The sequence below is a fragment of the Ostrinia nubilalis genome, chromosome 12, assembly GCF_963855985.1.
Source record: "Ostrinia nubilalis chromosome 12, ilOstNubi1.1, whole genome shotgun sequence".
Classification (NCBI taxonomy): Eukaryota; Metazoa; Arthropoda; class Insecta; order Lepidoptera; family Crambidae; genus Ostrinia; species Ostrinia nubilalis.
The window spans coordinates 1,407,518-1,421,035 of NC_087099.1; the positions used below are offsets into that span (position 1 = coordinate 1,407,518).

Sequence of the window (13,518 nt, forward strand, 5' to 3'; positions counted from 1 at the left end):
GTTATTAAACCTTTTTAAACAGTCCTGAAAATAATATAAATCTAACTGAATTAACCTAAATGAATCTGCCATAATGAGGCATTATGAAAGGCTCGACCTTTTGGATCGAACTAGCAGCGAGCGTTAGTATACCTATTACCTACATCGGCGACAACGTTGGTCTATTGTCGTCTTAAATGTTACTAAAACAAAACAAGTTAAATTGCGGGGTTCTGTATCAAAGTACTATAGAGCCCCACTTACTTCATTGTCCTTAACCAAGGTATTAGGCAGTTTAGGTGTTAATATACCTGAAGGAGTCATAAAAAAGAGTATCCCGAAGCGGTGGTAGGGCAAGCTATATTTGGGGCGTGTAAAAGTGCCCTGGAAAAGGCCTATGTACTGAATAAACTATTTCATTTTCATATAATATCTACGTAAATATCTACAACTAATCTACATAAGTGATCGTGGAGAAGGAGCATTCGCATGCAAAATCATATACCATTTTACTTAAAATTTCACTTTATTATCCACTTATGTATCAATCTACTTAATATAAAACTATGCACTAAGTCTCACGATTACAGCTCCGTCTTGGCTTTGAGTTGTGCCACGAAGGCTCTAAACATTTCTACGCCTTGGCCGTTCGCTTCGTCGTATTTAGGCGCGGTGGATTTGACCAACTCGAACCATCTGTAAAATAAATAACGTTTTAGAACTAATGTAGTCAGTATTTCTTAATACACAAGGTTTCTAGATTTGACTACTGAAGCGCCTATTCTTCAGTATTTAAAGATTCACATAGAAGGTGCTTATTTGCTTTGACTGTGGTTTTGACTATTCTGCCCTTCTGACCCACCGCACTACCAAACCACACTACCAGTAGTGTCGTGGGGAATATTTTTTCCCTTCTACACTACCAAGCCAGTAGTGTCGTGGGTAATTTTTAAGGGCCTTACATCTTCATTCCCATCGACACTACTATCATAACTAAATGTAAAATTTGTAAAATTTTGGATTGTTTTGTAATAAATATGTTTATATGCATCCCTAACCTCTGTGCAATTTTGCAGTTTGACGGATTTTACTGAAAATTAATTATACCTAAAAGGGCTTATGTACATGTTACGGTAAATGTACTAGTAAAGCACTTTCAAATGATACCAAACATGGCATATTTATCTTAACTTTATTTTTTTACTCTGTATGGTTTGTCCGCTAGAGGGCGCCACATTAGATTTTGTGAAACCCCATATAGCCTATAACCAGCGGACAATTAAGACGCTTCTAATGATATGTCATTTGTCGAATTCTGATAAGTAGTTTAGAAGTTACGAGGGAACAGATGAACATACATACATACATACATAGCCTGTCAAAATCATAACCCTCCTTTCTTTCACGCAAAGTTATATAAGCCCTTTTAGCTAATATTTTATTTTCAGTGAATTCCGTCAAACTGCAAATTTGCACAGAGGTTAGGGTTGCATATAAACATAATTTATTACAAAACAATCCAAAATTTTACAAATTTTACATTTAGTTATGGTAGTAGTGTCGATGGGAATGAAGATGTATGTTACCCACGACACTACTGGCTTGGTAGTGCAGAAGGGAAAAAATATTCCCCACGACACTACTGGTAGTGTGGTTTGGTAGTGCGGTGGGTCAGAAGGGCTATTCTGCTATACGTGACTATACTCGTCGGAATTTCAAATGATCTAATCCTTATTAAACAGTACTGTACCGTTATTCGAAGCCTTTATAATGAGAGAGTAGTGTCTGTCTTTTCCTGTTTGAGTACTAGTTTTGACGTATAATCTGCCCACGTGACTTCCGCTCCGGTCCCCCACCGCCTAAGCACGCCTCAATTAACGACACTAGCGCCACCAACGGTAGCTCGAAACTAGGTTTCGATATTCTCGCCATTGGTGTTTTAGTTCCCGTTCGAGACGGTCGTAGAATTAGCTCCGCTAGTTCGCGACCCACCTCACAGGTACTAGTCGTGACGTGATTCAGGTAAAATATTACCATCATAATGTAAGTACTTCTAAATTATTATGTACTGGCTGAAAACTTATAAAAATTACTGTGATTACTTATTTCGCAGTGTAATTTATTTTTACAACGGTGTTACCGTTCGGGGGTAGATTGCATTCAATCTAACTCAGTGTAATTTTAAATAATTATCTTTAGAGAAGAATCTCTAGTAATACTTGTACCTAACGGTATTCCGTTAGACGTGTTTTAAAAGTAACATTACTTTTTAGCAATGTTTGTTTCTAACGGTTTTTCGTTAGATATGTTTTTAAGCTAACTTTTCTTCTTAGCAATGTTCGTACCTGACGGCGTGTTCCGTTAGATGTGTTTTAAAACTAACATTCCTTTTTAGCAATGTTTGTGCCTAACGGTTTTCGTTAGATGTGTTTTAAAACTAATATTCCTTTTTAGCAATGTTCATTCCTAACGGTATAACACTCCTTTTTAGCTGTGTTTGTTCCTAAGGGTTTTCCGTTAGATGTCTTTATTTTCAAAAGGAAAGAGGAAATATTATGTCCACGTGCAGAAGAGGAGCAAGAGTTGGCGTAGAGGTCAAATCAAAGGATGGTGTGGTGTAATGTGATAGTCGCAAGATGTGATTGCTTGCTACAATAAGCTGTAAGTACCAACTTACCAATACCATTTCAGACATACGAATTCCATCGGACGGATTGTGTTGATTTATAAATCAACAAAATAAATAAACGGTAAACTACCTTTATCAATATGCATCCGGGGAAAGTATGAAAACTTCCACTAGGTAGGGTAGCGTACCGACGTACCTATTCTACCGCCATTATGGAAGTCTAACGCATGGCTTATAACCCAAGAGTGAAGTGTGCAGTTTGTCCTATTAGGATACGGTACGTAGGTATAATAATACCTTTGTGGTTTTCTTAAACTATGATTTCAGGAAAACTCTATGCTGTTACTGTGTAGATAAACAGTGAGTCTGTGTAATAAACGGTGAAGGATGAACATCGTCTATTCAGCCTGATACGCAGTTTATTTGATGCTAGCGGCGTCTAGAAAATTTTTCGGCAGCAATACGATCGCAACTCTGCTCCGCAGATCGATCTGAGATTTCGCCTTATGCTAAATACCTACAGTGGAAAACTCAAACTGGCTACTCGGCAAGCTAGATGGCAGTGTAACCAAAACGCAGCAGCATAATCCTGTAGCGAGGGTAAGTTCTCTTGGAGCAAACAGGAAAAAAAAAAACCAGGAGCCAGAATCCTTTCTCCCTCATCCCACCGGGATAGGAGAAAACTCAAACACTCAAGGAGTCTCATATTGAGCCAGGCAACGCCGCTCATTTTTATTTACGCCGAGAGGTCTTAGTAAGGCATTGGTCCAAACCCTCTTGTTATCCTTCATCTCACTGGGATAGGAGATTACCCAAAGAGAATCGGACTCAAATCATTACATTTCGAGCCGAGCAACCTCGCTCATTTTTATGTACGTTGAGAGGTCTTAGGGCATCGCTCTAAACCCTCATGTTATCCCTCATCCCACTGGGATAGGAGATTACCCAAAGAGAACCGGACTCAAATCACTACATTTCGAGCCGAGCAACCTCGCTCATTTTTATTTACGTCGAGAGATCTTAGGGCATCGCTCTAAACTCTCATGTTATCCCTCATCCCTCTGGGATAGGAGATTACCCAAGGAGAATCGGACTCAAATCATTACATTTCGAGCCAAGCAACCTCGCTCGTTTGTATTTGCGGTTCAAAGACATGAGGGCATCGTCCTAAATCCTCATAATTTTTGAAGAGTTATAGAACCCAAACGCCTTATTCCACGGCAAACGAAAATAAGTAAAGTTGCCGAGTAGACATGAGGGCTTCGCCCTAAATCCGCATAACTATAAAATGGTCTGAAATTCTATTTTGCACGGCAAAATTAAAGTAATGTTGCCGGGAGGACATAAGGGCATCGCCCCAAATCCTCATAATTTTCAAGGTTTATGGAACCCTAATTAAAATGCTTTATTTCATGACAAAAGTAAGCTATTTAAGACCTGCCATGGGTAAAAGGTGGAGACAGAGATCATGAGATTACGCAAAAATTACTCGATTCGTGTCAGTTTGGCTTATTTCATTACTGCCGAGATGATACAAGGGCATCGCCCTAAACCTTCAGAATCTTGAAGGATGTTAATTAATCGGGGCCGCAGCTATGCGTCCTGAATTTTTGGTACCGAACAGTTAACGCCTGGAGAAATTAAATAAACTTAAGCCTTTATGCAGCCTCTGCATAGTAAAGTTACAACTATTGACCTGATAGTCTTTTAAATAAGGTATACATTCATAGACGCTTGGCGGGTACCACAAAGTACTGAATACTAAAATAAGTATTTGTCTGCTATACATACCTATAGTACACCGACAGACTCATGCAAATGTTCTGACGGCAATTGATTCGCACAGAAAGAGTCGCGACATTCGCGCCCTTACCTATTGGACGACTTCATTCTGGGGTAACTCAGGACCCATCCTTGCTTCGGGGTCAGATATAACCCATGCCCCTATTGTAATAAAAGCACACAAGTCTGGATAATAAACACAATGAAGTCGGTCCTTACCTATATAAAATAAATAAACAAAATAATAACAGTCTTACAAACTAGTAACAGTAAAAGGTGAACTCCATAAATACAAAATGGCCTAACCGAGTCTCGGTTACCAAAAACATACAGATCGAGTCACGTAACGTTACAAATCCTAAAGCATTGGCTCTTCTCATGTTATAACACTACAATTCATGATTTGCGTGAGGCAAAGAGCATTTTAACCGCCAACTTGAGGCGCTCATGGCACCCAATACCAAATACTTATGATCCACAATAACCAAAAGTATAAAGCTTATAATCTGAGCTTAAAACAAATTGGGCACGCTGCATGGTAACGCATTTCGCAATTGAATTTCACTGTACAACGAAAACAGTGACTTTAGTAAACCGTACTTACTAAATATATATTAAACCGCGTAGGTTTACATACTACAATTTGTTATTTTCTCATTTATACAAGCCATTACATTCGTTGGAGAAAAGATTGCATACCAAAAGTCACACAAGTCTTCAGTCTATTATAGTGTCAATGACTACGTCTTGTCTACTTAATTTAAGTAAATAAATATAATTTATTATTAATGTCATTTATGACACCATGTCATATTGTTAATTCGACCTTTTGTGCACCTCTGTGGTTCAATAAAAATTGTCGTATGAATATGAACGACTTTTACGAGGAGTTAAAGGGAATAAATCAAAACCTTCAGTCCAAGAAAGTAATTTAACTCTGATTTTTCCAATTATCACTGTGACCTTAGGGTCACACAGAAGTACATAAACATGGTTGGAATTAATTTTGGATAATGTGCCGCACTCTTAAGCTCTTTGCTTGGGGCCGAAAGTCCTTCGCCTACCTACATAGTACAATTTACAAAATTCGTATTTGATGTGATTTAAATCCATCAATTATTATACTGTAACGAAGGTAGTCACAAGCAAAATGTTGTGGCACACACAACTGTTTACGAGTTAACTTGTTTTAAGTACAACAGCCTCGTGAAATATTCTAATACCTACCCGACTCGCTAGGTCAATAAAGTAATTTGTCTCTGCTGACTATTGTCACAAAAATTAGTACTTACCTACCTACTGGCAACTTAGGTATGTACACTTCAATGAATCATGAGTGACATTGGCGATGATATAAAACTTAGTGTTACACAAACATCATTACATAAATATTTTTACATAAATATTATTACATCGTGCAAATGAGCGATCGTCCAACGGCATTCAGGGTGATGAAAATAAATCATTCGAAATTAAATCCGATGCCCACCCTAAGGGCCTTGATGAAACCTGATAAGGTTTAGATCGGCTACGAAACTATCATTTAATTCTAGCTGTGCTTGCGACTTCGTTTGCATAACTTTTCCCGCTTTCGCAACATTCTTATTGATGCTCCGCTACTATTGGTGGTAGAATGATGTTATTATGATTTAATAGAATTCGTGGTTAAAGGACTCCAACACAAAGATAGTTTTTGTGTTGATGCAAACAAACTCTTGTTCAGCCCTATAACATTATTATTATAATTGTAATTACAATAATACATAATTACACATTAAGATTGCTCTGAATTAAGCTGGTTGACTAACCGTCAATAATCTGATCTAGCTGACAAGTTATCACTGTTAGCCCTAAAGATAATGGTCGCACAGTCTTACCACATCACCGACGTTTGTAAACCGCAAAGTTTACTAAGTTTGTACTAGGAAAGTCTGTATTATTATAAATTTTATCAATTCCGACTCAAACTTCGCTATCCCTAGCGAACAGCGATAACGCGGAATACTCAGGCAATACAAAAGTATCGTAGCTATACATAGCCGGCTAGCTATTGTCACCTATTCATTACGCACCGTCCACCTAGGCTACGGTCCTGTAAAGGTTTATAAATATTAAAATCCGAGCTGATACCTAAATGTGGGAAATGTTGGAGATCATCAAACGCCCGCTATCGGCAAGCGACCTTAACTGTACCAGTGAATATTCTTATCCATACCTAATAATTATTCACTCCTACCGAAGCTTATTAAATTCATCCAACGGTCTGATACTGTGAGTGAGGGTGGACGTAGCTTTTGCGCCTTTTACATGACGTAAAGTAACCGATAGTTCATTATTACATAGTTGTTAATAAACGATGCATTAGACGTGAATTTACGGAGATGCAGATGCAGGTTGCGTTCTGTAAAATATTATAATGTACCTACACACAGTACATTACCACTCAGTAGACAGATAAGCTAAAGTTCTAACTAATTCATAACATTTCTCACTGATCAATGTCTTATTCTTCAATTGATCACATTGGCGATTACACAGCGCCACCAGGAGATAATAGACACGTCTCTCATTATAAAGGCTTCGAATAACGGTACAGTACTGTTTAATAGCGACGTTTTACCTGAAAATAAAACGTTTATTAAACATACTTACCTTATTCGAAGCCTACTTTTTAAATCTACCTGGTGTCATAAAACACAATGGCGAGAATATCGAAACCTAGTTTCGAGCTACCGTTGGTGGCGCTAGTGTCGTTAATTGAGGCGTGCTTAGGCGGTGGGGGACCGGAGCGGAAGTCACGTGGGCAGATTATACGTCAAAACTAGTACTCAAACAGGAAAAGACAGACACTACTCTCTCATTATAAAGGCTTCGAATAAGGTAAGTATGTTTAATAAACGTTTTATTTTCAGGTAAAACGTCGCTATTAATGATGTACCTACTGTATTTTGAGGTTTTTAGAATGAACAAAACAACGCTTGAATATTAAACCACTAGAAAAAAAACACGTGTAACATCGACATTGCGAGGCTGCATACGAGTTTGCTCGTTTGATGCACCGCGAGTTTGTAGCCTCACAATGTTGATATGTTACTGTAAAAGCTCGAATTGCAGTAAATCCTAAGATATTCCAGTAAAACCTAAGATCTACCAATTCCTAATGGTAAATGTCCCAAAAGGTTTGCGATTCGAACTCTTACCACCATTTCGTTGGTAAATCTTAGGATTTACATTAATGGCACGGTAAATGTTGAAAAACAAAACAAGCATTTTTGACAGGTAACAATCGGTTTTATCTACGCATTACCACAGAATAAGTAATAGTACAGGTACAGAAGGATTACTCCGCAAGACGATTTAAATAAATGCGAGTCTTGCTACGACGCGATACAGTGGAATTCAGCTCGCACAGCACTACGTACCTACAATTTTATTCACCTACAAGTTTTGTCTCTTTCTATCGCGTGCCTCTGAACTCTTCTTACGCTGTTAGGGTTGCTGTCTAGTAGTGTCTAGTAAAAAAATAATTAATATACTTATTTGTAATGAGATACGTATGTAGGTAAGTACGCATTCATTATGGAAAACCTTGGGAGAGGCCTTTGTCCAGCAGTGGACGTCATTAATTTGCTGAAACGAACGAACGCATTCTGAGCAGTAGTCATGGTAGGTTAGATTCCTATACTATCCTAAGAATTATTGATTACCTACATGGCCAACATACCTTTCAGCATCTTTGGGAAGTGAAAAAAGTAGATTTCTTTTCGAATTTAAACACCCGAACGCCGCACAATAATATTTCTTTCTCTTTATGTCCATTTTGTATTAATACTTCGATCATAGAATTAGGTACTACAACGCACGCCAGCGTCCTGACGGGCGCGCGCGTGACACTCGACTGATATAATACCCGCCGGCGGGGCGCTTCGCTGTAGGTAATTATCGGATGTACCGCGCGGAGTGAGCCAGGCCTGGCATTACACGAGCGCAGCCTTTTTGTATTGTTTAAATGTACGAACAATTTAAGAACTAAAAAGAAAGACCACGGCATCACTTTTCATTTTAATACAATTAAACAAACAATGATGTCACTGCCTTGTTTTTTCTTTAGCAACGTAAGATCATGTCATATAAAATACTAGCTTTTGCCCGCGGCTTCACCCGCGTGAAATTTAATTTGTCACCATAAATTATAGCCTATATGTTATTCTGGGTTACAAACAATAATACTGTAAAGTTTCATCAAAATCAGTTCATTAGTTTTTGCTTGAAAGAGTAACAAACATCCACACAAACTTTCGCGTTTATAATATTAGTAGCATAGAGTTAACTCTATGATTAGTAGGATGCATGCAATACAAAATTTCAGTGTCCTAGATAGGCTAGATATGATATTTACAGGTATGCGCTACTATCAATGCTGGGTTATTATTATAATTCCGATTTTTTCCATTTCACATTTCGTCCATGCCATGGACGAATTAAGATTAAAATCTTACTAATTAAAAGTTCTGTAAACTTTTACGTAAACAAAATCGTTGGTAATGAGTCAGAAGGAATAAAAAAAGGAAACAGTAAAAATGTGAACACCAAAACACAAGAAAAAAAAGAAATGATTGCAAATAAGTTGGTATTAGTTTGTACTTTTTATTACTATCATATGATACCTTTATAATACTATGTACCTGTTTTGTCTAATAGTTGATGAAAGTAAGTAATTAAGAATTACTCATTGTTTTATTCCTAAAACCAACATCTACCAGCTGACAGAGGTAAAACCTAACATATACTGAATTCGAATGGTAAAAGCTCGAAAAAATCGTCGTATTTTCAGAAATACTTACATTTACCAACTCATATCGGTAAATCCTAAGACTTACACTTAAATCTTAAGATTAACCGTAGTTCGAGCTTTTACAGTAACAGATACATGCCTTAACAGTTGCTCCTACTTTTCAACCGACTTCAAAAAAAGGAGGAGGTTCTCAATTCGACCCGTATGTTTTTTTTAGCATCGGCTATCGTAATCGCCGAAGCCGGAATCATTGAATTATCGAATAGATCCAGTTTATTCTGTAACCTATTATTGGTACCGTTTGATAGAGCGCATGAAGCACTTTCAGGATCAGTAACTAGTTTTTTTGATATCTTGTATAATTTAGAAATAATGTAGTGAGATCACTTATCGTTTCCACCCTGTATAAAGTGGAAATCGTGATGCTGCATCGACAGTCGCAAAATCGCAGATCACCAATGCTAAAAGTACAAAGTTTGATCACTCACTTGTTGACATTCTGGTAGGATTCGATGGATATGCCAGCAGCGTCAATAGTAGACACAGTAGCCACGAGCGACAGGTCAGCCAAGGTCAGTTCTGAGCCCGCAGCATACTTCTGACCTTCGAAGAAGGTGTCCAAGAACTTGAGAGCTTCTTCCAGCTTCTTCAACAAGGCTTCATCAGCAGGAGCACCGCCGAAGACTTGGGGATACTATGGACAATTCACAAAATATACCATTTATGTAACATAACAGTACAATCTATCTATATAAATAAAAATGAATTGCTGTTCGTTAGTCTGATTAAAACTCGAGAACGGCTGGGCCGACTGAGCTGATTTTGGTTTTAAAATGTTTGTCGTAGTCCAGGGTAGGTCTAAAAGGTGAGCAAATAAGGAAAAATTGCGATGGCTTATTTATTGCCGTTAAGGCGGAACAGAGTTCTCCGGGTCAGCTAGTAAAAAATATAGTTACCAATAAAGAAAAAAAATAATTGCCTAAGTAATATTCTTCATCATTATCATCAGCGGTAGCAGCCTAGAAGTCCAGTGCTCCCCGACATAGCCTTAACAGACAGGGCGCATATTTGCCCTGTCTGCTAAGACGGCTACTCTTTTCTGTTAGGCCGAAATGTTGACTGGTAGAGAATGCCGTATGACATTAAGTTCGCCTTTCGTAGTTCTTTTTTTGTGTGCAATAAAAGTGTTATATAAATAAACTAGCTTTCCGCCCGCTTATTCGCCCGCGTGTAAATTTATCTGTCACAGAACAACTTTATCGCGCGCGTCCCTGTTTCAAAAACCGGGATAAAAACTATCCTATGTCTTTTCCCGGGATTCAAACTATCTCTATGCCAAATTTCATCAAAATCGGTTCAGTGGTTTAGGCGTGAAAGCGAGACAGATAGACAGACAGAGTTACTTTCGCATTTACAATATTAAGTATAGATAGAAGACCGTTTAGAAGAAAAATACTATTGGTTGTCTAATTACACCTATGCTAGTAAATATTCAAAATGAGCTATAACTTAGCGAAGGCAAAAACACATTTACCTATTGTAAAAAAAACTTACAAAGTACGTCGCAAATCTGGGGTACAGTGTACCCAAGTCGAAGTCCAGTCTCTGGTCCACCAAAGCCCTGGCCTTCGGATCCTCAGGGTACAGGGCTGCCCCTCCGTACTTGTTGACCAGGTATCGGCTGATGGCGCGCGATTCCCATAGCGAAAAGCCGTCGTCTACGATCGTGGGGACTGTATGTTGTGGGTTCAGCTGGGGACATAATATTATGGTGGTTAGTAATTACATAATGTGGCAATGGGCAGGGCACATAGTACGCTAAACTGACAGCCGATGGGGCAGCAAGGTTCTGGAGTGGAGGCCGCGTACCGGAAAACGCAGCATGGGACGTCCCCCAACAAGGTGGACCGACGACATCATAAAGGTAGCAGGAAGGTGCTGGACGCAGACCGCTACCAATAGATCAACATGGTAATCATTGAGGGAGATCTATGTTCAGTAGTCTCATGACGGTAACAACATTTATGAGTCGGGGACAATTCTGTAAAAAAAGTTAGGAGAAAATGCCCTCCGAGCATTTAATGTCAAATCATATCAAATCAAATCATTAATTTTCATTACATGTGTGGTTTGACAGTTGGTAAATGGTAGGGTAGTAAGTACATCACAATCACATGCACAGTGGCGGATCGTTTATTCCCGATGTCCCCCACTATTTGTCCACCACTGGTGGACATCGAGAAAACCCCTACCCTACTGTCATTATTTTAGGATCCATTGCAGTTCTCCTTTAAAGCTATCTACGACCATTTTTTTAACAGTCTCCTATCGCTCGTTCGTTTCAGTTCCCGCGACCTTCACCAGATCGTCGGTCCACCTAGTAGGGCTGGCGGATTGGCGGTCACGGACTGTAAGACGTAGCGTGGGCAGGCCTCCTACTAGGTAGACCGACGATCTGGTGAAGTCTCCTTTACCTGAAAGTAATTTACGCCCCTTATTCCGAAGTAGAAGGTAATGTACTAACTAACCTGTAAGAATTCTGGTGTGAGCTGTTCTCCGGCCCTTAAGTCTAGAGGTTTAAGATTGAGTTCGAGGTTTAATGCGGCAGCCACCAGTAACACCAGGCGACAGGGCGCTGACCCGGCCGTGTAGTAGAGGTCGATCGACATTATAGCTCTGTGGGATAGGAAATAGTCTTTTAAAAACAATATTTTCTTAGGTAAAGGGCACAGTTTTGCAGGTTTTATTGTGTTTTAGATTTGAAGCAAAGCTTATTTTGGTCAAATAGGGACGCGTCTAGATATTTTACTTTGGTTTACTGAAGAGGCGGATTTAGAAACGAATGAAACGACCCTTCACTTCTTTATAATGCAATGGGTAGAGAAAAAAAGCCGGCCGGCAAAAACTTCAACGTACCTTTCAAACTCGCGTGTACCGCTTCAGAACTCCACAGTAAGACTAAAAACAGATAAGTGTTTATCTGTACAAAAAGCAGGCGACCTTGAACGGTGTTGATGCCACGACAATATTATTGAACCAGATGCAGTAGGATCGTTCAAACAGGGCATTTATGTATGGCCAGCAAACTTCTGATGGCAATAATCACCAAAAGAAACCGTAAAAATTACGTTTTTGCAATTTCTGCCAGTCATTGTGTAGGTATACGGTGATATCATGTGTTGAGTCACATATAAAAAAGGGAAACTACTGTATTAGTTTTTGTCAAGTCACGATGATTTACATTTACACAGAACCAAAACGATATTAATTTATCAGCATGATGACACAAAATACAGGATCTACTGAGGACATCAATTTCGATTGTTTGTGTCTATTTGTCACACTAATTTAAACCTTGGTTACTAGTAAGAGTGAAAGGGACAAATAGTTTAAAAGGAAATTGTTTTATCAAGTTGACCCCTGGTTAAATTAGTACCATGTCGTGGACTTCGATAAGATAAGGTTAATCAATGTTATCTAATCAAAGCAAAATAGTATTTCGTTTAAAGATAACTTATGTCCCAATTACAAATAGTGTTTAGATCCGAATTAACCCTCGCTGTACGAGGTGGGGTGTGACACACCCCAGTCCTTTAAAAATAGCCACAATTTTAAAAATTTGCAAGTGCTGAATTTGAACTTCTCAGTAGCTGGAATTATGACACTGCTGCTTCGATCAGCGTTGCAAAATCAGTCCAGCGGTGATTACCAACTCAGTTAGATGCCTTTAAAGTGCGTGTGGGTGTCACACACCCCACCTGGTACGGGACGTTGTTAAAAAGTAAAAAAAAAAAATCTAACAGTTTTGGTGTAATTTATATATTTTTAGCTTTGTCGATTGAATAAAATTGAATACAAATATTATTTTTCGTGATTTTTACGGTATCTAAAAATTTCAAGCACTTTTAGTCAAATGAGATGACTTTTAGTGCTAATCTGGAAGTTTAGTACTGAGATACGAAGATGTATGTGAACATACACTTATGGGCTACAATTTGTGCTTGGTGATACAATTTATGGGCTACTGAAATGGAATAACATATTTTATTAATAAATAAAATTGTTACGCTCCCATTTTATGCATTGAGCATACTCATTTTCTTTCATCAGAATTGTGGTAAATTGAAAACCGATGATCAAAACAAATTTATACCCTTCCAGTTTTTAATTTACTTTTAAATTATAAGTACATACTTGTACTTTGTTAAATAAAAAAGGTTGTCATAATTAAAGGCACTAATTAAAAATTATACATAGGAAACTGATTCCTAAATTACAAGAACAACGGAAATTGTGTCTTTTTGTTTTTTTATGATAAAAATGTTATAATACA

The 13,518-nt window shown here is 38.3% G+C and overlaps 1 protein-coding gene across 1 annotated transcript; it reads right to left on the bottom strand.

The window, feature by feature from the left end:
- Positions 1-486: 486 nt before the first annotated feature.
- LOC135076774 (glutathione S-transferase 1-1-like) lies at positions 487-12,209 on the bottom strand. The gene is made up of 5 exons (XM_063971203.1): positions 12,102-12,209; positions 11,714-11,861; positions 10,740-10,937; positions 9,674-9,879; positions 487-675 (listed from the first exon to the last, which is right to left on the bottom strand). The coding sequence occupies exons 2-5, from the start codon at positions 11,852-11,854 to the stop codon at positions 564-566; spliced, it is 657 nt and encodes a 218-aa protein (XP_063827273.1). The 5' UTR covers positions 11,855-11,861; positions 12,102-12,209; the 3' UTR covers positions 487-563.
- Between the last annotated feature and the right edge of the window lie 1,309 nt (positions 12,210-13,518).

Excerpts from the sequence above, each read along its gene's own strand:
- LOC135076774 (XM_063971203.1), bottom strand. The coding sequence starts at position 11,854 with ATGTCGATCGACCTCTACTACACGGCCGGGTCAGCGCCCTGTCGCCTG. Across the intron at positions 9,880-10,739 it reads CCAGATTTGCGACGTACTTT|TATCCCCAAGTCTTCGGCGG; the intron begins GTAAGTTTTTTT and ends AATTGTCCATAG. Across the intron at positions 676-9,673 it reads TCCTACCAGAATGTCAACAA|ATGGTTCGAGTTGGTCAAAT; the intron begins GTGAGTGATCAA and ends TTTATTTTACAG.